Raw genomic sequence first — 26,403 nt, forward strand, 5'->3', positions numbered from 1 at the left:
TTGAACATTCGGATTTCGTTTCGAACGTAAACGCTTTCTTAAAAATTATAAGACTAAAGCGATGAATATGAGTTCCGAAGTAATGAAAGCTTTAAGGTGTAGTAAGGCGCAACACCACTAGGTCCATAACAAGTATACTGGTATACCTTTGCAAAATTATAGTAACTAATGCTGCGAGATAGATCGCATGGCTTAAGTATGCCATAATCATTATGTTTAAGTATACCTCACCAAATTTCCCACTTACCTGGATTATCAGCAACAAAACGAATAACAGCATATCCTCCGACAGATAATGATATTGTATCTTTCATAGGCGCAGTAGGATTTCTAACTTCACCATTATCTAGACGCCTATTTAACTCTTTTAGACCAGCAGCAGGATCAGAGCTAAATATACCTTGTTCCAGAACGTAGAAATGGTAGCCGTGCAAATGGAATGGATGTGGAGGAGGTCCGTCACCCACTGGTCCTAAACAAAGCAGCGCAGGTATCACCTTTCAACATTTTTGACGAGCCAATAACCTTAATAATTACTTACTCGTGTGAATTCCAGTGAATTCGTACTACTAAAAACCACCTCGAGTGTTTCCAATTTAAGTAAATTCTATTCTTTTTTCGTATTTAAAAACAAATATTGTGTTTCTAGATGAGTGTGAAAAAGTTTTAGAGAAATTCTGGCAAATTGGTAAGGCAAGGATAAAAGTTTCCGACCTTGAAAGAAAGCGAAGGCTCTTTGTCAATGAATATTGTTTTGGTTAAGCTGGTAATTAATTATACCACAACAAAATAGATTAATGATGGCAGTAAACAGTCGTAGAAATGGTAATTCTTGCCAATAAATTATCATGCAGTCACGAAATTCTTCATATCACATTGATTATCGTCAAAAGAAATTTATCCCAATTCGTAAAGGTTTTTATGGGGTTTGGGTTTTAATTTACTACATTGAAAAGACGTGCAGCCGAATTTAAAGGTAGTTCAACTTTTTACGAAGATACACGATAAAAACAGCCCAAATTTATAACAGATGAAAAGTTGGGTTTTAATTCAAAACACAGTTGGTGGATATTTTGGACTATTAGAAGGTAAATAAAATTGGTGATACCGCAGGAATATCAAGAGAAAGATTACAGTTGATTTTACAACAAGAATAAAATATGAAAAAGATTTATGCACGATTTATTCTTATTTATTGATGCTTCCTTTATAAATATCGAATTACGAAATATCCCTTACATTCTTTTCTCGGAATTTATTAGTATTCTCAAATGATCGTCCCAGCTCCCAAACTAAAGTGCCATTTGCATCTGAATAAGTAGAATATAGCGTTCATAACTTAAATTGGAAATGATTTTCATTGAATTGAATTTCGAGGATTATTATTTCATCAAACAGTTAATCTTTGTCTATCCTATAATCTTCTCTATTTTGAATCGGAAAGGAGATACCGCTTATTGATTAATTCTCTCAAAAAAGATAGGTGGATGTCAATTTGTTTTTATCGATGACCGAAAACATTTGCAATCCATTAGATGTGGACATTCGCTGGATTTTATTGACAAAAACTAAATCCTTCGCACGTCAGTAAGAAACTTCATTTGCCATAATTTGCTTATAATTAGCTCTTTTTAATGTTACGGTCGGAATATGTGGTTTGAAGCGAAATGGCACTTGCAGCACAATTTACACAATTCCTTTCTGTATTCTGACATAATGATAATCTCATAATGAAGCAACCACTCTTATCGTATCTCGCAGACCATCTACATTGGTCCTGAAAATGACTGTATCTTTACGTTTTGCGCTCAAATACCATCCTAATATATTGTATTGGCATGAACTGCATCATATTTTTGTATCCCTTAATAGTTTCCGATCTCTGGGATTCTACTGTCGCCCCTTGTGTTAACCTCACTAGTTTATTTGCGCCAATTACGTTCCTGCATTCAACTCTAATTCTATTTCTCCCTAACTTTATGAGAGAAACCATGTTTTGTGCCATATGAGAATTGATAATTGGTTGCATTTACAAAATCGAGTGAATTCATGAAACGCTTTTGAGTGAATTAGAGCTTTCCTCAGTCCCTGAAATGGTCTGGCCTCCACATTTCTATACATCAACCTTCCTACAGTGTCAGGAGACTGACGGGTTTTCTACCTTACTTTAGTTAAAAATCATCTCTAAATGAGCACCGTAAAATCAAAACTAATAACTATTAAGTAAAAAATAGATAAGATTTCTTGTTTGCAACTAGAAGATTCCGTTTAGTCTTTTGAAGAATACAATCGTTGCACTGACTCTAGCCAACATAGCACTTTTTAACACTCACATTAACCCTGTAAGTAATGTTTTAATTATTTTATGTCTGCTATTAAAATAATTATTGTTGAACTTATTTGTATTATGGTTATTACTGAAATAAAATTGTCTCCTTGCCTAGGAAAAGAAAAATAAAAGGCAAGAAATTATTACATTTATTTTATTCTCATCTCTATCTAAAAATCTTATTTTTTCCTAACAGTGTAAAAAGACGTGTCAACTTCATTGAAAGCACAAAAGTTTTTGCAAACATCTACAGTTTTTTATTTAACTGAAATTACGGACGGTAAATCAAATTATTGCAAATTTAATTCTGAAATTGGTTACGATTTACAAGTGGCATAATCTTTTTTTTATATCAATATTAAGTACATTATTCTGTACAAAAAAATACAAAAAGTTTTCGAAAAATTAATTAGTGAAATTGCACTTCCGTTAAGCCGATCTCCTAAAATATGGAATATCATTTACATGCTGAATTTAAAAAGGTAAAAAAAGTAAATAAACAAGTAATACCTGGTGTTAGTTCAGCTAGTACAACATCCACCACAGAGTTGAGTGGAATCTTCACTATATGTGTACAAGTGCATGCGGGAGCTCGAGTACATTGTGGCTGGCAGAATTCGTCCTCAGGGATATCGTTATACTGGCTAATAAGTGAAGAAGAGGGTGACGCAAACGATATATTGTTGACCGTTCCTCTTAATAAAACCTTTTGATTAGCAGCTATAAAAAAAAAAAAAAAACTTCATTAGGTTATTTATTTAAACAAAATTAGAGCTAAATCCAAGGTTAGGAATCAGCGACATCGTTTCTTTTGATTTTATATACACATGCTGTGAACTCATATTGCACCAATACTATATCCGATGGTAGGCAGTTCTGGATCACATTATTAAACATATTTTTCTTGAATCCTTGAGTATTTGACAGTAAAAAGAAACAACTCTCTATGAAAACGATTCAAACTATATTTAGTACTTCATCATTGCTACAAAACATAAAAATTAAACTTTTAGTTTACAGTCAAAGTTATATTTATACATTGTACCCAATTCTATGTTTTTATAAAACCAGATCTTTCGGTATAGTATGCAGCCCTGATTAAGAACTAAATCAAGTTCGAAACTCTTACTTAAATAGTCGCTTCTTTTTACATAAAGTTTCTCCCTAATGTTCTCTAAAATTCTTTCTATTGTAGTCCTGATGAAGAACCTTAAATATTGACCAAAACTCAAGAACCTTAAAAAATTAGTAATATTTTATTACCATTAAAAATAATGAGAATGCAACCTTACTGAAACACATGGGACAAGAAAAACTTTAGCTGATTCACCTTTAAAATTATGGATTGAAACACAAAAAATATTACTTGATAAATACTACTTGCATACTTGATTCAATTCTTTCTTTAGAAACATCACTTTTAGTCTGCAAGTGTAGTGCGAGACGGTAACGTAAGTGAAGTCAAAATCTCTACGCTAAACTGACTGATCTACTTCAGATGGTGGATGAAAACCCGAAACAGGTCAGGGATAAAAGAAATATGCCTGCTACGACGGATACAATAAAAAATGTAAATACACTATGACTGTACCAATTTAAAGAAAATAATTGGAGCTGCCTTCGAGAAAATTTCTATACAGGGAAAAAACTATTCGGAAAAATAGTTACATCAGTTGAGAGATTTTGATCGCTAACGTTTTGTCGGATCCAAACGATATGTAAATTAGAATATTTTTTTCCAGATTGTATTTGCGTTAATATACACTCACACATAGCATTTTTAAAAATAACGTTTTTGGAATCAGAAGGGCGACTTCCATGTACTTCTTGTTATGTGAGCTAAAAGAAAGTAAAAATTTAAAAAAAATTATTTAATTTTTATAGGAATAGATACCATAAAAATAAGTCTTGTATTTGCCAGGTACAAATAATTCTTGGACGTCATAGTTATACTCATCAATTATTAATGGTATCCTCAAATGACCTTGAGGCATTGACAGCTCTTTCGTAGGTGGCTGAACCGTTCTTAATTGGAATACACAAAGCTGATTCGGTGCTGAGCCATTGCAGTACGAAAATTCAGGATTGAGGCACTGGAATAAAATACATATTAAACTAATAAGATCGAAAAAATTTCAGAACCATAATTGGCCATATCTATAAATAGATTACAAATAGTGTGGTATATACCTAGTCGAGGGCTGCGATCGTAATTCAAAATAAGTAAAACTTGATAAATTACAAAACTATCAATTTTGATTAAAAAAAAACACATTATTGACTGAAAACTGTCTAAGATCAGTCCTTACTCTTATTACCCAGTTTCTCAAACAATCGATAATAAAAAAGAAACCATATAGACCTCAAAAAAGTGGCGAAGAATGACACGTTCTCTCTAAACGGTAGAAGATATGAAGAAGAACAACGGATTAATTTATTTATGACGTATTTTTGTTACATTTGGTTGATTTTTGGAAAGAACCTTGGTTATATTTCTCTAGCTTGACAAGAACGAAAATCATCCCGATAAATTCAATCTTATTATTCAAAAACCACACTTTCTACTTTATGGGTATACTTAAAATATGAGGAAACTTAATCATTTCTCTCTTTTAAATAGCCCATGCTTGTGCAAGACAACAAAAATATTTCTTTAAAAAGTGAACAAAAATAGTTTACGTCTCTTTAGTACGTATATGTTTTGTATCAATTGCTACGAATATACTAGAAAGAAGTATATTATAGAGGAATTTCCAATAATGAATTGGACTATGTTTTTTCAAATTGTCTTTTTGTACCAACCGGTTGAAAAAAAAGAAGTATATTCAAAAAGGAAAAAAGGTAATCGCAAATACACACATACTTATGAAAAAAGTAAATGAAATATGACAGAAATTCTCCTTAACTTGAGGAAAAACAAAACGCAAGCTACCTTTTAATTTGAAAAAAAAAAAAATTCACAAACTAATATTAAATAACCAAAATATCTGATGAAAAAACAAAAAGATCAAGTATATTATTCATAAAAAAGACGTGATTATTGTAAAGTAAGACTTTTTCTTTAAAAAAAAGAAAAAGAAGTTAATTTTCCCCTTTTTCTGAAGTTAATTTCTCTTCTTACTGTTGGGGCTTTTTAAGTACATTAACTTCGGCTTACAGCAATGTTCTCATGAATCCTCTAGAAGATATTAAAAACATATAATACTTTTGGAAGCTCTTAGAAGATTTTATCAAAATTTGACAAAGATTTACAGTCAGTAGTAATAGTTTTTAACGGACTTTACTAACGTGGGGCAAATTCCCCACTTAAAAAATGTACAAGGTCGATACGTCCAAAAGCCATACCTACATAAAATTTCTAATTGAATGACCATTTATTCATAAAAATCGGTTCACGCGTTGATTATTTGAAACGATTGTAATACTTCGCCTTCGTATGTGTAAGAGCAGGATGGTACATTTACATAACATTAATGATCTAACCCCTTCATCCTGCCAAATTTTATTAAAATTGGACTAAAACTTACAGAGTTATTAGTAATAATTGTTTAATATGGAAGGGATTACTCAGTGGTTAGAGTATATTGGATTCCAACTTACAGAGTTATTAGTAATAATTGTTTAATATGGAAGGGATTACTCAGTGGTTAGAGTATATTGGATTCCAACGCGGAGATCTGGTTTCGAATCCGCATCCGTTTAGAATTTCTCTTCTTAGGAACTTCTTAGTTCATTGTTCGGAGGCAGGGAGTGCACTGTTAAAAATCCCGTGTTGTCGTACCTTAAATAATAATAGTAATAATAATTTAAAAGGGGGCCTTACATACATAAGGGCGAACTTCTTTCCAATAGGATATTCAGCTCGAGATCCCTAAACGTACATTTATAAGAAATTACGAATCGAATAACACCTCATTCATGAAAATCGGTTCACACGTTTGGGCGCCAAGATGTTTACAAAAAGGTAAGAGGAACAATTTTTGCGAAGTTCATAAGTTCACAGATCGGTGGCCAACTGTATATTGTTTTTACATTTCAAAAACGATTTGATTAATACTAAAGTTACTGATTCACAACAGATCTCTAAACAAGCAACTCACCACAGGTCCTGGCGGAGTTATGTTGCTGTTTGCTGCAGGCATTGGAGGAGCTCCTACATATCTTAATATTGCTAACTGTTTGGAAACGTTGCAATTACCTGCACCTTTTACAGCTATCCAGTAAGATCCAACTGTTTGACTTGCATTTAAAAGTATGTCGAACTTCTCACCTGATATTAAGACACACATTTATCAATTTTACATTTTAGAATATACCTAAATCATAAAATTTAAATAATATAATATTATTTCAGATACAGTAATAGATTAATCAACCAAGAAGAATGTTGTATTATAAACGATTCATACGATTCGTGATTATAGAAAAAAATGTTATACAAATAAGTTGTTAATACATTTTTTAAGTTACAAGTATTCTACATTTTCAATAGAATTTTTAGAAAAATTGCGGATTTAAAGAATAGGATTCAATGAGGTTTACAGTATTCATTCTAGTCTTACTTTTTTACGTCTGGTTCTACCTCGTCTTCAATTTCTATTTCTCAATGAGTTTTAAAGATAATGTTTAAGTCTGGAATAGATCATAACGAAAATAAAATACCGAAGCTAATAACAGTTTTTAATTAAATGATTCAATGTGCCGTGATTTATCTACAAAAAAATGAGAGTGAATTGGAAATTTAAAATATATTGATATTAAGTGAGATTTCTAACCACTGTTAACATTAATGATGTCCACGGTAGTAGGCTCAATATCTCTATCACCTTCTCCACCGACAACCGTAAGTCGGTGACTTTGTATGAAAACTGACATATGGCATGCAACACTTCCTGCATTGATCACTCTAAATCTGTATGTTTTGCCTTGTTCTACATTGAAGGTTGTGACAGGCGGTTGATTTTTGCTTCCAACTTGGGCAGCTAACTGATTCCAAGAACTGCTACTTTCCTGAAATATTAAACAATAGAGAATAATAAATAAATAAATAACTTTATTGCTTATAAGTTTACAACTTTTTGCAATGAGTTGGTTAAACATAAATAAACTTCAGTGTACTACATTAAATGAATATAATGTAAAAAATAAAAATAAAATAAAATAATAATATAAACATAAACAAAAATAAATGATACCTTTCACTAAAAATTATTGTTATTTCAATTTATTTTATTTTTTCTTAAATTAATAAACTCACTGTGAATTTTACTTAAGCCCTAAAATAACTCCTGCTTTTTGCCGCTTTTCCAAAGCTTGAGTTACAAAAAGGTACAAATAATACAGAATAATAACAATACATCTTATTATTAAAATGTTCTAATCTGTTCATCCAACAACTTTAGGGACTTAGTTCCAAATAGGAATGTTTTGCTGGAATGGCCAGAAAATCTAAGCAAGATTAAGAATTTAAAGCTAGTGAACTAATAAAATTTAGTCATATGGTACTACATAATCAAGAAACAAACTATCAGTTGGGCTTGTTTCAATAAAAGTACGGTCTTTCATAAAAAAAATAAATAAAAGCTGACCTAACCTCTTGGTAAAAAAAAAAGATATGTAAAAGAAAGAGTATTAGGACAGCTAAAATGTTCTCTATCCACAGAAGGTGTTGCTAGCAATAAATATTATTTTTGCTAAGCTATACGTATAGCAATAACGTACGTCGTCAAAGGTAACTTGATCATTCGAGTTGTTTTGTTTACACAAAGTAGACAGGAAATGAGTATATCATTGAAATAGATAACCTGGAATATACTACCATCACACAATTCTTCATTTTTAATGGTTAATCGACGATAGAAATTCATTCTAAGTTAGTGAAGGTTTTTAAAGGAGAATGCTTCATCATTTTCCATATTGAAGAAGTGCTGCCCAATTTTAAATGTGGTCATAGTTATCTTGAAGATGCTCCACATTAAGGGCCGCCCAAAACTAAAAATACAGATAAAAACGTCGAGAACATGTTCAGTGCAGTATTGGACGATCGGCACTTAAAATTGTGCGAGAAAATTGACAGGTACATTTATCAGAAGAAACTGTATAGTACACTTGATAAAAGAATTAGATGTTAGAAAGCTTAATGAAACATTGACGGTCGTTTTCAATGTGAAAGTTAGTTTCAGTTTAAAAGATGTAGATCCACTACAATTGGATTCATATCAGATCACCAGATTTGGTATCCTCTGACTTCCATCCTTTCTCAAATCTAAAGAAATTTGTGGCTAGAAAAAGTTTTTGGGTAAATAAAGAGGTAATCATCCATAGGTGGATGATTTTTTGCATCTTCACGAATAGAACTTTATTGGAAAAGGGCTGAAATAAGTGAATTGAAGTAAAAGAGGACTATATAAAAAAATAAGTGAAATTTTGAACTAAAAACAGTTCACTGTCAGAGCCGCAAATCACAAGGGGCCTGAGAAAATAAACGCCACGACACATTAACTTAAAAAAGGTCTAAAATTGTCATGGTTTCTTTTAATGCCAAAAATTCAAATGAATGTGACAAGCTTTTAGGGGAGTTATTAGTATATGATCATTTAAAGATAATTGTTCAGTAGTTTTCCAGAAAACCTCACATAACTGAATAATATCTTTTAGTAAACTTCTGGCAGATGGATTACGGCTGCAACCTTAGATATCGGAAATGGTAGTGGCATAAAACGGAGAACGCTTTCCCTAACGAAGTTTTTGAAGTTAAGTATTCGCCTAATTGACCACATTCTTAGATAGGTATTCTGGTTAAATAAAAAAAAAGTACATACAGAATTCCCCAAATAGAATTTGGGTCTTTATACTTCTCATTTTTCCTTAGTTCCTACTTTCTTATGTGCAACCAAATAATTTCTAAAATAACTCACTCTCAAAAGCGAAAAAGGAGTTTCCTCAGTTACAATTTTTATTTAAAAAAGACAGAGCACCTTATCACTGTACTAATCATTTGTCAGAAACCTACTCACTCCAAGTCTTAAATGATTTTTTTTTCTAGTATTCCACGATGTTTTCAAAAATAGCTTTTATGTTTTGTTTTAAACTTCTAATATTATTTGCCTACTTAAAGGATTACAACATTTCGAGAAAATTTATTTGCACCTTACAGTATAAAGGTGCATACAAAGCATTGCTAGGATCTCGAATCTAAAGGAAATGAAACAGAAAATGCTACTTTATTGATTAAGTTGCAGTTTTTTCTCTAAACTGTGCATGCTGACTGCTTCTAAATTAAAAAAATCACTAATAATTTAATCTTTATCCTAGAAAACTCCCATGAAAATGAAAGATGAATGCGATGTGGGGCCAAAATATCGTTGGTTATAAACATTAAACATACACAATAAAACATTCATAACGCCTGTTTTAAATGTTTCCAAAAAAACAAATACATGAGCTAGCTTTCATTTTAAAATCATAATACTCACAATAAATATTCCTCTTCCATTAATTAAATAGGAAGGTGCTCTGAATCCCTTCAAACGATCGGCACCATCTCCTGGGAAACTTTCTCCCGCCAGGAAATTTAACCAGTCTTGGATGAGCATAACATGTTCTGGAAGATCTTCATCAAAATGGAAATTAAATTCCTTATTAGGGTTTTCTCTAATTATTAAGGGTCCCGTTGGGCCATCTTGTTTTTGGAGTCCTGTAAAAGAATGAACCGTTTTATAAAGATTGTTCTCTATATAAAGTACAGTAGTTAACAAATTTTAAAACAGTTTTTACACTTCTTTAATGCATTTCTAAACCTATAATCAATCAATAATTGAAACATTAAATTTTTCTAATTGTCCTCAATATTACGTGCAATTTAATGGCGTTTTAGAAGAATTTTATGCGAAAAGCATTATTATTTTATTAGGTTTCGTTTTCTGCTGCAGTTGGAACAATTTTGAACTTCAATTTTTACAAGATCAGCTGGTTCGCTATTGTTCGCGTCAGTGTGTTTAATTTTTGCTCTTTAAACTATTAATTATTTTGAAGTGTTTTAAGTGACTAATTAATGTTAAATTGTTTTTATTTTATTTATTGTTATTGGATCTTTTGTTTGACATTGAAGTGAGATGAAAATTTGACAATTTTGTAAATAGTTTAGCTTTAACTAATTTACTTTTTTCTTAGGTTAGGTAAGTTATTTTGAATTTAAACTTTTTTTTTTTTTTTAATACCTACTCTCGCAGAAGAGGGAAAGAAAGTGATTACAGTAGAGCTTAGACTACGTGAAAGTGATACTGATATGACAGGGTTTTCTACCTCAGGAGACGAATCGGCCGCTTCCTCACTTAATAAAACTAAAAATCGTCACAAATGGCGAATTTATCTCCTGGGAAAGGTAAATCAAAAAAGCAGGGTAAGAAGAGCTCTCTAGTAGCTTCATCAGCTCAAACTCGTCTTCGAAGCTCACACCCCACTCAAGCTTCAACTTCGCAGCAACAATTAGTACCGCCACAACAAGAACAACATCTTCAGTTACAGCATCAGCACCAACAGGTTCAGCAACAACAAAGCCCCTTACAACATCAACAACAAGGCCAGCCCCAACAACAGGAAGTAGAATTTGTCTCCGATTTCGCTACCCATAATAAGTTTAGTGTTTTGCCTGAGGTTGGTGACTCATCTATGAGTGACCACAAGCCACCGCCTTTATATATCTATAAAATCAATAAAATCAATAATTATATTGGTCTGAACAACGACCTCAGAAACCTAATAGGTTCTGACAATTACTCTTGCAAATTGAGGCTTGAAAGCATTTTGGTATCGACAAATACATCTGAAGCCTATAGGGCAGTCGTTCACTATCTGAACCAAAATAACATAGAATATCACACCTACCAATTAAAGAAAGATAAAGCATACAGAGTAGTCCTGAGACATATTCATCATTCTGTTCCCCCACAGGAAATTCAACAAGAACTACAAGACATAGGATTTAACGTTAGGAACATCACCAACGTTCGTCACCCATTAAATAAAAAACCATTACCTTTGTTCTTTGTTGACTTGGAGCCAGACTCCAACAACAAAAATATATTTAATGCTGAACACCGTGGTTAAAGTAGAAGAACCGCACAAAACGAAGGAGATAGTACAATGTAAAAGATGCCAGCAGTACGGGCACACGCGGGCTTACTGCCATGTGGCGCCCAGATGCGTTAAGTGTGCAGGACCTCACCTCTGGGATCAATGCAACAAGCCACCAGATACTGCTCCAACATGCGCTCTCTGCTTTGGGCCGCACTCCGCTAGCTTTCGTGGTTGTGAGGTACACAAAGAACTTCAACGAATCCAGCGTGAAAGGCAGATTGCTCGTGGCCAAAAGACTTCCTCAAGGGCACCTGCTCCGATCTCGAAAATACCAACACAAAGGGATTTTCCTACACTCCAGCAGACTACAGTGCAAGGGCCACCCCTACAACAACAGCTACCTCAGCAGCGCCGTTCTAACCAACCTACTATTCGAGGACTACCCTACTCGGAGGTCGTGAGGTCACATCCTTCACATCAACATTCACTTCATACTCATCAAAATTCACTTCTTTCTCAACTTCCAAACTCACAGCCTGACAACATAACAACAGTGCTAAACTCATTTTTCCAAAGATTTGAATCACTTCTTACTCCTCTAGTTAGCTTACTAAACACTCTTATAACTCAACTTCTACCATGCCTCAAACCTTAAATATCCTTTCTCAACATTCATTAACTATTCTTCTCTGGAACGCCAATGGGTTGAACTCCCACAGAGACGAACTAGACACTCTGCTACACGACAAACGTATTGACATAGCTTTACTCACAGAAACTCACTTCACTAGTAGATCTCACTTTTACATCACTGACTACAAAACGTACAGGACTGACCATCCGGACGACACAGCCCACGGAGGTGCGGCGATCCTAATTCGAAACAGCCTTTCACACTATAGCCTTCCTTCAACAGCAACTGACTACCTCCAATGCTCTGTAATTTCCTTAACTGCTCTTCCATACAAGTTCAGTATTGCAGCTGTATACTGCCCACCAAACAAATCAATATCCCGAGAGCAATTTGCTTCCTATTTTGGCACCCTCGGTCCAAGGTTCCTCTCCGGGGGAGATTACAATGCAAAGCACCAGAAGTGGGGATGTCGCACTACGAATCCAAGAGGTCAGGTTCTCCTTAATGTCCTATTATCCAAAAACTACAGCAGCATCTCACCTAATCAACCTACATATTGGCCGACTTCTTTATCTAAACTTCCTGATATTCTCGATTTCTTCGTAAATTCTCATATATCTCATCACTTTGACATCTCTACACTTACTGAACTCTCCTCAGACCACAGTCCTGTCCTTCTTACACTTGACGTAAGGCCATTTCCTACCATACCTAAACCTTCTCTTATATGTGGACAAGTAGATTGGGAGCAATTCCAATCAAAACTGGAAGACAAGTTGAACTTACGGATTTCTCTTAAAACGGCTGAAGAGTTGGACATTAGAACATTTAACAGTGGAACATTTAACCACTTCTATACAGACTTCTATCTGGGAATCCTCGACTCATTCTGTAGCACAACGAACTCACATGACTAACATACCATTATACATTCGGACACTCATCACGGATAAGAGGCGTGCGAGAGCCAAATGGCAACGCACCCGCTATCCATCTGACGAACGAGAATTTAACAGACTGACTCACCTACTTAGAAACCAACTTAGACAACTAAGAGAAGAACGCTTTGAAGAATACACTTCATCTCTATCGACTGAAGACAAGTCTCTATGGGCAGCCACAAAAAGGATCCTTTCATACAAGTCAGTAGCATCTCCACTTCGTCGTGATGACGGCTTGTGGGCCTCCTCTGACGAAGATAAAGCTTCCCTATTTGCATCTTATCTAACTTCCTCACTCTGAATTAGTCAATCCTCAGTTCCAAGAATCGCTCTTAAAAGATCTTGATACTCCTCTTCCTCTCTCGCTTCCTCCAACGCCATTCACCCCTTCAGAGGTTAAACATATTCTTAGATACCTTCCTTTAAAAAAAGCACCCGGTTTTGATCTTGTTACTCCAACCATCCTTCGAAAACTTCCTAAAAAAGCTCTAGTTTTACTCACCTCAATCTACAACGCCACTCTCCGCACCACCTACTTTCCGCTACTTTGGAAATTTTCCATTATACTTCCGATACCTAAACCAAATAAACCTTCACAACTCCCGACGTCACATCGTCCCATTAGCTTACTGTCAGGGCTAGGAAAGATTCTTGAAAAACTCCTGCTAAAACGTATTCTTCCAATAATTGAATCTACTGGCATTCTCCCAGATCACCAATTTGGATTCAGGCGACAGCACTCCACCACACAGCAGTGCCATCGAGTTGTAGATGTAATCTCCACCTCCCTTGAGAAGAAGGTGTTGTTCTGGGGTGTTCCATGATGTGAAGCAGGCTTTCGATCGGGTGTGGCACACTGGACTTCTCTGGAAGCTCAAGACCATCCTTCCAGCCACCTATTTCCTCATTTTGAAATCGTACTTGACTGACAGACATTTTAGAGTAAAGGTAGGAACTATTCTTTCTCCATTCAGCCATGCTGACGCTGGAGTTCCGCAAGGGAGCATACTAGGCCCCATTCTGTACACAATCTACTCCTCAGACGTACCTACTCATCCTCAAACTACTCTTCTCACCTATGCCGACGATACTGCCATCTTATCTACTGACAAAGACCCAATAATAGCTCATAGAAACCTTCAGTCTCACCTCACCTCCTTAGAAAATTGGTTCAAAAAATGGGCTATCAAACTGAACGAAACTAAATCTCAAAATATTACCTTCACTCTTCGACGCATCACTCTTCCTCCTGTCTTTTACAATCTTATTCCTTTACCAGCTGTCAACGTAGTCCGCTACCTTGGGCTTTACCTTGACAGAAGACTCACATGGAACCCTCATACTCGATTTAAGAGAACAGAACTCAACAGACGCTTCCGACAACTGAAAAGACTACTCGACAACAGATCAAAACTCACTCTGGACAACAAAAGACTTATATATGTAAGTATACTAAAGCCAGTCTGGGCTTATGGCATCGATCTGTGGGGTTCAACCAAACGCTCAAATGTGCAAAGGATCCAGTCCTTGCAATCTAAAATTCTTCGCTCTATAGTAAACGCTCCTTTCTACGTCACCAATCAAACTATTCACACAGACTTGAACATTCCTTTCGTCACACAAGTTGCAAAAACACGTTACAGAAATTTCCATCTTAACATTCAAACACATCACAATCCACTGGTACAACATCTATCTTCAAGAACATTTCCAGACAACACTTCCAGACGTCTTAAAAGACAGTGGCCTCGCGATCTCCTCTCTGATGAAGAGAGTCAGTAGAAAGTAAATTGTTTTTGGAGTGTTACCACTGGGTAACTTCTCCACTCTGTTATTCTGTTATTTATAGTTATCATTGTTGCTTATAATGCAATATGCTTTGATTGTAACTAAATAAATGATAAAAAAAAATTAAAAAAAAAAAAATTACAAGAAATCTATTATCTCGAAAATTCCAAGTACGTATAACAGAAAAGAATGACGGAAAAATTTATGAAGAGAATGCTTATGGACTCCTGCGATATGGCCAGAGGAAGTAAGTAAAAGGAAACCAACGAGAAACAGAGATAGAGGAAGACCAGCAAAGATGGAGAAGAAAATCGACGAAGTATGAGAGAGGGTATGAGAGAGACTGATATAACAGAGAGTTTAGGAAGCAGGGGGTAACCTATATGAACCTATAGAGTGAAAATCCAAATTAAGAGAATAAGTACCTGAATGGCTATGATAAAAAAATGTTCCTGCCTCTTCAGCAAAAAATTGATATCTGAAGGTCTCTCCTGGCCCTACTGGGCACTGAGTAATCTGTGGAACCCCATCATAATATTGAGTGCCCTTTTGTCGCATTCCGTGCCAATGAATTGACGCGGAATCACTCGGCAAATGATTTTCAAGATCCACCACGATTTTATCACCTTGACATACCTGAAAGGAACATTAAGTGAAAATTCTACATTTATTCAGACATATATAGAAATATAAAATACAAAATCTCTTATGGGAAGCAGTAATGCGACTTTCTCATACTGTAGTTATTAATTTTTATTTATACGCACAGGCTTACAACTTTATAAAGAAGTTAAACAAAAAAAACTGACAGCTTGTACAATCATCCCTCAATAACCACGCCCTGAAGAAGACAATTAATTTGTCGAAACATTGGCGGAAAGGAATTGGTAGTTGGACGTAAAGCCCACCAGAAAAAATAGGGAATACTTTACATTGGTGGTGGAAAGATGGAGTAGTTATTTTATTTTTGACCGATTCCTCACTATTTGAACCCTAAATATAAATAGTTGACGGTCACTAAAAGCTAATACAAATTTATTTATGAGTGTCTACATAATTATGATTTTTTGTGTTCGCCAAAATTCCCAATCCTTTGTATAAACTATTTGCAATCGCCTTTAAACAGAGAGAACTGAACTGATTGAATTATAGTTCTCTAATGAAAACGTTCTCTTTCCCCCGTATAAATAAGGAATGAAAAGAAAAGCTTGCTTCCTCATAGGTATAAAGAGGGCTCTGTCTGTACACTCGATATTCCAGCAGTAAATGGCAAATAGGATGGAAGTTTTAAAGAAAGTGTAGAAGCCCTTTTCAAAAAGAGTTGTGATTAACTGATAAAACGCTGAAGCCTTTTTGACCTATAAAAGTTAAAGTAAAATAGGATTGTTCATTATTTTTGGTGACTGATTCATTGTTTCAAGTCCACGAGCACACAAGACAGAAGAAACACTAACCTTTAATAATGTAAAATATTACATTGTCAATTTGCCCTGAAGATGACCTTGTCCCTAGGTCGAAAGCTCAGCACAATAAAAATAAGAAAAAATACAAAATATGACTGAAATTGGAGTAATTTTTCATCCTTTTGTAAAATTGGACTTTTCGACCAAAAAGGTTAACATCCCAAACGCATTGTAAAATACGAAATACCAATTTTTAAAAAATTAAATAAATAAATAAAATTTGTGAATTTTATTCTTTGAGATATTCAGTTCACGCAAACATATACCACAAAATAATTTGCTATAAAAAATACGTATTTCCTTCTTAATATCAGACAAAGAAAAAGTAAAGTAATTATTAAACTGCAACACATTTTGATTTCATCAAAATTAAAAATGAGCTAAAGCTTTCTCATAGACAACTGTAATAAAATAATTATAATAACTTTATAATTATTATTATAACTTTTTAATCGACTACAATGCTAAATTGATTGCAGATTAATAATTATAAATGTAACTGCAAATCGGCAATCAATTTATAACTTTTAGAATTATAAAGCTGAACCTGAATACTAGGTCCGGGTATCATCCTATTAATTGCAGTAATTCCTCTAGGAACACCGTTTGCTGCCACACAATGTGGAAGGTAACAATCGCTCTTCACTTTAGGGCATTTACCACATGCTCTGTGAATCAACCAAAAAATGAAATAAAATTACTAAATAATTGGGATAAAGATTTTTTACTCTGGACGAAAATCATGATCTTCAGGTCCCTTTAAAATAAACTTCATCAACTTTAACACTGAAAATTCTTTTATTCTTTTATTTATATAGCAGAAAACTTTTTTTTATGCTCCCTCAGTCGCATTTTATAAATAAAATTAAGCTAGAAATTGGAAAGAATCTGAAAGAAAGTCATAATTAAAGTTTATTTCAAAAAATCTTTAAGAAATATTTTGAACAAGTACCTCTCCCCATCTATTTAGTTAAATTTGACTTATTTATTTCAACAGAAATACACACAAAAAGGTTTTAAGAATTAACCATTATTAATATAACCACTTTGCCTAATTTAAATTGTTTCGCCATTGAGGATTAACAAGCAACGAATTTTGCACGAAATAGGGCACAATTTTGTACAGTTAGAACTGCAAGAATCAACTATGACAGTTGAATTGAGGACCTTTCTTCTATTACTGGACTGATTCCGTAAAAAAGAAGGAACAAACTTGTAAAATAGTTATGTGCTTATAAGCTCAATAGATTTGAGGACCAAGATTACATCTACGATGGCTACGTGTATAAATATTTGCTGCAGGAATCGATCACACCAAAGATGAATAAATAGCTGTCAAATTTTGGAGAAATTGTGAAAACTAATGCATACCACATGTCCTATTTTTTTGTTAAAATAGGCCGCTTATTATTATTTTTTTGCACTGAAAATGCTCCGGGCGCCAATAACCTTAGATGTTGACGCGCCTTAAATCATTAAAAAAAAAAAAATCCTGCAATAACTATGACAATACTCCTATTTATTCTTTTTTTATAAGCTAAGAAGGAATAATCTGTTGAAAGTTACATGGCCTCCAGTAACAACTTAGATTGCAGTGCCTTCAACCCAACTCTAGGTCTTTGTAGGTAGCCACTTCATAAAGGCCTCCTAGTGAATAAATACCACAGGAAAAGCGAGAAATGTTATTAAAGAGACCTCAGGACCATAAATAACTAAATAAATCATTGATAAAGGCTTGCTAAGTCCAAAATCTAATACATAAATTATACTATCGAAAAATAAAAAGAGAGCTGCACACGAAAGTAACGCTGCTTCCCGCCTTCAATACACGTTTCTGCATTAAGGATTCCTCTTTATGACAACAAAACTCTTCATAAAAGTTGTGAATTGAGAAATTAAAGAAGCAAACCTAAAATTAATAATACTCACAGACTCATAGTTGTATAATGGAGAAATTTAAACTTGTAGTAACACAGTCTTGGTACACCATCACACTTACGAAGGCAAAGTTTGTCATTTGAATCAGAGCTGCGACTATGAGACATATTGGATAAAGATTCCAACGGTTGCACACTCCAATATAATTCCGCCACATTTCCATTAACCAATCCTGTAATCAGAGTATGAATTTATTATTATTATTATTATTTGTAAATTTAGGAATAAAATGGATACTTATGTACAAGTTAAGTTTTTACAAAGACACCTCAGAATATAGCTGAGCGTACCCATAGGTACGTAAGCCTGAGCGTCCCACGATTAGCGATGATGGTAATTATTTTTAAATTACCCTTACTTCAATCTTCCGGATGGAACCGTAGAAAAAATTATCACCCTAGTTTGTTTAGACCTGCAAATTTCACATACTGCAGAACGAACACCGCTCCAATCAAAAACGGTCTTTAAACTTATTCATGAAAAACGCGTTTTATATTCTATCGGCAGTTTCATATTGCTGCATCGACTATACAGCTTTGTGATTTTCACGAAAGCGGTACCGACAATTTTATTTTAACTTGTTATAATATGCAACTCATAAGTTTTTTTTTAGTGGACCACCTGTAGCGTGATAATTCATAATGTATATAATTTTAAATTAAAACGTTGCTTCTTCAAATCCTACGAATAGAGCTTACACTTTTTACTTAGACTGTTTCCACTTTAATTTAACAAAAATTAATCTATTGTTGAATAGCTTTTCCTCAGCTGGTCTAGTAGCTCTTTATCCAAGATGACATCCTCAAATGTAAAGAGCGGTGTAAATTTTAGTATTGTAATTCAAAATAGAACTATCCTGTAATGTGAGCCATGATCATTTAAACTTAAACAAAATCGTTTGAGTCGTTTTTTAAGAAATTCAAAAGCTTAAAAATCGATTTAGAAAAAAGCCAGTTCATGTTCGTTTTGGAAAAACTGTCATCATTAATTCTGTAATGCTCGCTTTTATTTGTAAAGACTGCTTAAGTTGATTACTCCTACGAATCGAATCCAGGAATTCTTACATAAAAAAATAAGTTGAACCATTTTGTGCAGATGCTTAAAACTAAAAAAAAACACACTTCTTTTTTTTTAACATTACCGAAATTACTCCATAAATAATTTAACCAATAATTATTACTACTTATCTCAGTAATTAGTTGTCACGTCAAAGATGGTACACTGCGACTGGTGTTTTATAACCTTTAGTTCTATTATCTTTCCTATGTATTGTTGAATGTAGAATTAAGGAATCAAATCTAAATTTTTGGCAATTACTGCAATTTACTTTAGACAATACATTTAGCAATGTGCTTACCTTTTTTGAATATTTTTTAAGTTGTAAAATCAGGAATCACACGTAACCTCTTGGTGTATTGAAAACGGAAAGAAGCTTTGGAAGTTCTTTTCGAAAACGATATCAATCTCTGAAGATGGATGAATGACCAAGTCGGTTAAAATTTTCAAAAAAGCACACAATGGCAGGTGAAATCACTTACAGTATCTAGTATTGTGGCTCTACCCATTGATCAATTAAATCCGCAGCCATTTTCGAAAAACTGAGAAAAGTGAAAAATCTGAAAGTGAACTCTGAAAAAAGAATTTTTTTTATGGAATTTCCTTCAAACACCGAATTTAACTCCGCATGTAATCCTTTTTAAATATACAAACAGTACAGACCCGTGTATTTTCATTAACGGAAATGGTAGCACATAAAAAGAAAAACTCTCCCCTAGAAATGTTCTTAATCAAACTTTTCCGGTAAAAAATAAAAGTTTCTTAATAAAAGACGCTGATGATTCTTCCTCTGGCAGGTAACATAATATACGTACATATATTACTAACATACATAACTAACTGGAATTGAATGAGGATATTGAGAAGTCAGTCATTTTCTTAAAAAACTAATTACAGAAAAAACAAAAAAATTATATCAAACACATTGCACTCAAGACTCAGTTTCAAAGTCAGTTAAAAAAAAGAAGGAAAACGCAAATACCTGCAACACAATAAAGAAGTGTAAATACCCTTAAGTGAAACAATAATCGGAAATACATTTTTCACTCTGAAATTGAAATGTAATAAAATAACTGCAAACTTAAAATTTTGCTCTAAATGATAAACTGACTCATCTAATATGGCAAATAAAAAATATGTAGTTTTTAAATTGTAAATTAAGCAATAGGAAAAGCGTTATCTTATGTACAATAATGAAGAAGGGGCTGCCTTAATTAACTAGTATTTACCTGATTTTTTTTAAATGGCCTAAAAAAAAGGAAGTTCGTATTTCTAGTATAATTTACGGACTGCACTATCGATAAGCGTATTTGTGTATAGAAAAATATTACACATATCGAGATGGTGATAGTCTAACTTTAGAATTCTCTAAAATAACTCCAGTCAAGAGCTGGGTTTTTCTGAAAAAGTCTCGGTGAACATGTATAGATCGAAGACCATGCCAATGACTTAGTGAGATGTCATCCTCGTGAAATGAAAATTTATTAAAATCCATCCATGATCAGCCAGAACCAGGAAATTCAAAAATTCAGTATAAAAATACTAATAACATCGTGTGTCTTTTAAAAGACGGGGACTTGTGAATAAAGATCCTCACTTAAGGCCTAGAAATACAAACATAAAAACAAGAGAACAATTCGGTAGCCGGTTGTGCACTGAAAAATGACTGAATAACTGGGCGTCTCAAGTGCTGATACACTTAACTTCAAAAAACTTATAAAAAGGAAGCAATTGTGGACATCTACACATACACACACACAAATCTATTTTTAAACGAGAACAGAATTAACTGTTGATAATTAAATAACGTTTATATTTAAGAGATGCTTGATAACCCAAACTGTAAGCGGAAACTCACAGAAGAGAGAGTCTTTGGTTTGGGATAAGCACCCATGTTGCGAATTCAGCTCTACCCGATGATTATATGTCCTTCTCCTCTGGCTCTTTGATGAAGAAAGTGAAGCCGAAAGACACAGAGGCAACCGGTGATAGCTCATCCTTCTTGATTAGTCCTTCCAGATATTCCAAGGTTGTTCTACCGAAACCACGAAATTTCAGGAGTGTTCTAATTAACCTACAATCTATTTGCTGATTTTCTAAAGAAGTTCCAAATTCGATTTTATCGCCACCAACACTCCTCTTCATCGCATTCCTACTTTTCTTCTTCCGTTAAGCTTATTTCTGTAACCTTGATTAAAACAGAATTCTTAACTAACTACTTACAATAATACCTTTTCCCTTTAATTTTCACAATATTTCCCATATTACGGTTATTAAACGTTCTAAATTTTACACTAACCTTTGGCAACGCTTTACTCTTAAAACGTTTGATACGTTTTATTTTCACTGGAAGTTTTCGAAAATAAAAATACTTTGTTTTGTAAAAGTTTTGTTTTAATCATAACAATCGCAAATTTTCTGATCTAACATTGACTTAATAACATCAGTACATTATTAATAAATTGTGTCAAATTATTGTTACGACCTTAAGTTATTTTTTTTTAAATAATAATATTTTTTTAAAAGGGCATAACTTCTAGTTTAGATAAAAAAAAACTTTCATAGCATTGTTTGTTTTAAACAGAGCGTTCAACTTTTCAAAGTAGATTATGGGATAATTAAACGTAATTAGAAAAGAACTTGAGATAAGACACGCCCACTTTTGGCAACTAAATCGCTCCTTAATTTCGTATTCCAGTTAGCAAATTTCACAAGCAATGACAATGCCAAAACAGAATTAAAACCAACCATTAATTCTTCGCGATTTTTTTGTTTTCTTATTTAGTGTTCTCTTTTCACACACACACAGTATGCACATTGCAATTGTGATGATAGATAATCCATTATGTGCAGCTACTGGACACAGAATATGCAATGATTGCATGAATTCGTGCATATATCAAAACCTGATTCATTTTCAGATGGTGGTCTTTATTATGAGGCAGATCAAGCAACTAAGCATTGCTCTTAAACATTTCCTTCTCATTTTAGGGTCCTCAAAATATTTATTCAAAAAGCAGACAGGATCCACTTCTGCTTTTTCTTGAAATTAAAAAAAAAAAAAAACTAATATACAAAAGATATGTTTTTATTTTTCTAATTCTTGGATACAGATTACAAATAGTAACAGCTTATGTTATTTGGAATATTCAGATACACTTTTACATCAATTAACATATAGTTAGAAGAGATCTTATAACTAAATGTCAGCGAAATATAAAACATGTCCCCCTATTTACAGCCATCCTTTAATTCGAGAGATAAATCATTTAACTTTGTGTTTCTGAACGAATCTTTTGAATTGTATTTTATTTATTGCTTTTCAAATATACGAGTAGTTGAAGATTATGTTTCCTTTCAAAATATAAATAAAAAAGCAAGATTTATCTCCAGTTATTCATGTTTTTTTTTTAATTCCAGTATTTTACTTTAGGGACGTGTATCCAAATTATCTTCTAGGTTACTTTTTTACTTTAGAAACTCATCCATTAAGTTTGACCAAGATTTGCGTCTTTTGTACTCGTAAATAAATATGAAACTGCTTCTTTCCTTTGAAAGGTCTTACACTCTTTCATAGACCTCTTATCTTTCTGTACCCATACTACTGTATAGCAGAACATAAAATAAGCGAATAGTACATGAATTTAATGAAAACATCATCTAGAAACGGCACATAAAATAACTGTCAGTCCCTTGTATTCCATTTCTCACACACAAGATCCATACTAACAAATGTTTATCTTTCAAAGAAAGGTCTATTCTCAATAAGGAAGATTTTGTAACATAGGTAGAATTTTGTTCTGGCCAAGATAAGAATACCTTGTAGTAAGTACCTGATAAATTGCCCACGTTTATAGGAGGGTCCCACATAACCGTCAAGTGATTATCATTTAAATAACACTCAATATTTCTAACTTGACTAGGAAAATACCAACTCTCTAGCATTAGTTTCTTACTATCGATTATTTTTTTATTTTTAAAAGATTCTAAAACTATTGGTATAATAGTATCATCAACATACGTGTCCTGGTACATAAAATGTAAATATAAAGGATCATTGCAACAATGAACTGCTTGCACATGCGATGCATTAGTAATCCTTATTTTCTCCGCGTCTGAAATTCCATCGAATCCTCCTAGAAGGCGAGGGTATTCAGGATGGCGTAATGAATTTTCTTTTTTGATATTCGTCCAGGATAGATATCCAAAGTGGACATCTCTGACTCTTGACAAAGAGTAGAGAGCAGAAACGTGTTCCTTAACTATCCCATAAGGAAAAAGTTCGAGAGCTATTGATCCAAGTGGCATAAACATGGCCAACATCATTCCAGCTCCGTGCATACCTATAATTAGTTTAGAATTTGCCACTGATACAATTACTTCTTCAATTGGTTGAGCATTAATATCAATGTTATTCACCAATATAGTTTGACCAGTATTTTTAAAATGTAAATCTTTTATCAACTCAACAAGAAATTTTTCATTAAGTATCTTACGATTAACAAGTCTACCAATAAAAGTACTTTTTGTCATTACTGGATTCCTCTCAATTCTTAGATGTTTTAAGATATACTCAGTAAATTCGAATACAATTTCACCATTAATTTTTGGAGTTACAAAGCCTTGAGGTTTTTTATAACCATATTGATAAAAAATACTATCAGAATCCAAGCCAACATGTACTTCAGAAAAACAAGTAACCTCTTTAAGTGTCTGCAGTATAAGCGGTTTTTCAAAAGTAAAAGCTTCATAAAGTTGAGTATAATTATCACAAGGATTATCCACAAACGCTATTAGGGTTTCTGAAGAACACTTTTCAACTTTTCCAAGGCAAATCCTTTTATAAGTCACATACAAAGGAAGAATGTCATCATGTATAACATGCATTATATTGTCTGGCTTGAATTTGGACATAATTATTGCCCTATTTTTTATTAATTTATAATCACCAATGTTATTAACGAGAGCTATCTTTAAAAAGAAATGAGAATGATTTAGCCAGGTTGAACTAATTGTTTCAAAATCACGTCTAGATTTCATTCCAGACATTACTGATCTTGTATTTAAGATAAATAGAAAGGTGTTTACCACTGGATCATAACACAAATTGCTTAATGAACATCTCTTACCAAAATCAGAAGAATAACACCAAATTGATGAATAAAACATATCACTAATTTCTGTATACCTTTTATTGACAATGACGGGATGTTTTAGAAATACTAATGTAAGACATACCATAAATGTTACTGTATTAGAATCATACCTTACATTCCACATTGTGCCACGTCCTGCTGTAAAACAAATTTTCAAACAATTCTTTTAAGTGACTAAAAAACTCTATAAATGCGAATTTTCTCTACATTTGTCTTTTTAGTTAATTTTTACCACTTCAATTACATTATTGACACATACTCTCCCTGAAATCAAACAAAAATAGGTTAGAATCAAAGATCTAGAATAATTAAAAAATAAAAAAATCATTACTGTTATAAGCAGATAAAAAAGAAATGGATCTGAAGTACAACGAAATGACCATAAAAGACCTGCGGAATGTTGTAGCGGGTCACTGTTTGCTCAGAAGAAATAGGGCCTACCTATATGCGGAAAGAGGGTGCAGGTTTACTAAACTGAAAAAGAGACTCCGTTGAAAGTGCCTTGCTATGAGCGAGGCAACAGTGAATCCTGAATTGTCTCTTGAAACGAGTAACCAAAGGAAGAGCATTAGGATCGCGAGCCTGAGCCATTTATTAACGCTGGTTCCACTAATATTTTTTACTACTACTTCAATACGGGGCGAAATCGTGGCCCTTGCTCAATGATCATGCGAGGCGCAGTTTGGCGGCCGAAATGAGATTTCTGGTCGGATTGAAAAGAAAATAATGTGCAATACAATAAAAAGAAACGGTAGGAACAAGTTGAAATTAGACCCTTTGTGTCTAAGTTGGCGACTCAGCAGTTGAAATGATTTGGTTACGCCAGAAGAAGAAGAGAAGCAAATAAGATGACAGATGGAGGCCAAATCCAGAGATTGCTGACCGAAAAGGAGACAGAGATTGTGCTACCTGCTGCATATTGTGCAACTGCCCAATTTGAGTGATTACTTGATTTCATCCCTAGCAAGAATTTCCATATTATAGATAGGTAAGGGTCCAATTTGAGGCCTGGGTTCTATGCCAAAGGACCCGTCTCAAAATAGCAATTACTGAGACAAGAAGTAAAGTACTCGCCTATTTTTTCAGGCGGGGCTTAATGTCCAACTATCAATTAGGTGTCGTGGACGGGGGTGGAAGCTCATACTTCACTATAAACAATTTTTTCTATCAAATAAAAAGTAGTCATACGCGGGATTCGAACTGGGGATCTCCCGCTTACAAAGCCAACGCTCTTGACCACTAGACCAAGGGCGGATAAAATAGTTTCGGTATTTTTATTGTAAGGACGGGCAAAAAAGATGGCTTTTCGAAGGCAGATTTACAGAAAGCTTCCAAGAGGAAGACCGGGTTGTTGTTCTTCTAAGGGGCATACGTGGACACTTGGGAGAGGAAGCACATTACCAGAAACGAGAACCAAATTCAGAGCTCAAGGTCTGAAGCTGTAACGCCTTAAAGGATGTAGCAGATGAATAAATTGAAATTCACTTTAAGACGATCTCTTCTCAGAACTTAAAACAGTATAATCTAATTGTTACCCTGTTGTGTTCTAATATATCAGCATATTAATAATTGCATTTATATTATAGAAGAGTCCTACAATGCATTTTCAGATAAGGAAGAATAGCAAAAATAATTTTCTGAAATTCACTTTCCCATCATTATCTTAGTGAAAACTTGTTTTTATTTTTTATTATTCGCAACAAACTCTCTCTTTTGTACGTTTCTTTAGATTTTATTTATTTGCAAGAAAATTTATTAATAAGAAGTAGGATTATTTTTTGCAAACATAGAAATTTGAATTTTGTTAAGTACAAGCAAGGTGTGTAAATAAAATTAAATTTACAACTCATATGCCACCTCGTATGGAATCTTGTTTTCGTAAATTTAAATTGATTTTTTTTTTATTACAGACTGTTCATTTTAATAGGATCAATTTCGGAATTAATCTATTGCTTTGTTTCGAAAACTGTATACCAGATTACGTTATTAATTGGTTCTACACTTATAAAAATCAAATCTT

At 33.5% G+C, this 26,403-nt stretch overlaps 2 protein-coding genes across 7 annotated transcripts in view; both read right to left on the reverse strand.

Annotated features, from left to right (window-relative positions):
- The window catches only part of LOC141452393 (uncharacterized), a 35,727-nt gene that overhangs the window by 1,444 nt on the left and 7,880 nt on the right, over positions 1-26,403 (reverse strand). For 4 of the 6 annotated variants that reach the window (XM_074124499.1, XM_074124500.1, XM_074124498.1 and 1 more), the window contains 10 exons: positions 24,494-24,647; positions 18,163-18,343; positions 16,781-16,901; positions 15,196-15,406; positions 9,805-10,025; positions 7,105-7,339; positions 6,430-6,599; positions 4,224-4,422; positions 2,840-3,049; positions 248-472 (listed from right to left, as the gene is read on the reverse strand). In XM_074124499.1, the coding sequence (XP_073980600.1) occupies positions 248-472; positions 2,840-3,049; positions 4,224-4,422; positions 6,430-6,599; positions 7,105-7,339; positions 9,805-10,025; positions 15,196-15,406; positions 16,781-16,901; positions 18,163-18,278 (1,708 nt within the window). In that variant the 5' untranslated portion in view covers positions 18,279-18,343; positions 24,494-24,647. Of the gene's footprint in view, positions 1-247; positions 473-2,839; positions 3,050-4,223; positions 4,423-6,429; positions 6,600-7,104; positions 7,340-9,804; positions 10,026-15,195; positions 15,407-16,780; positions 16,902-18,162; positions 18,344-19,528; positions 20,222-24,493; positions 24,648-26,240; positions 26,389-26,403 lie in introns of those variants that run through there. The other 2 variants (XM_074124501.1, XM_074124502.1) reach the window with 2 other exon arrangements.
- Positions 22,888-24,141, reverse strand: LOC141452219 (protein O-linked-mannose beta-1,4-N-acetylglucosaminyltransferase 2-like). The gene has a single exon (XM_074124144.1). It carries the CDS (start codon positions 24,139-24,141, stop codon positions 22,888-22,890), a length of 1,254 nt encoding a protein of 417 aa, XP_073980245.1.

Source organism: Rhodnius prolixus, unplaced genomic scaffold, assembly GCF_049639745.1.
Source record: "Rhodnius prolixus isolate KJV_2025 unplaced genomic scaffold, Rpr scaffold_3, whole genome shotgun sequence".
Taxonomy (NCBI): domain Eukaryota; kingdom Metazoa; phylum Arthropoda; class Insecta; order Hemiptera; family Reduviidae; genus Rhodnius; species Rhodnius prolixus.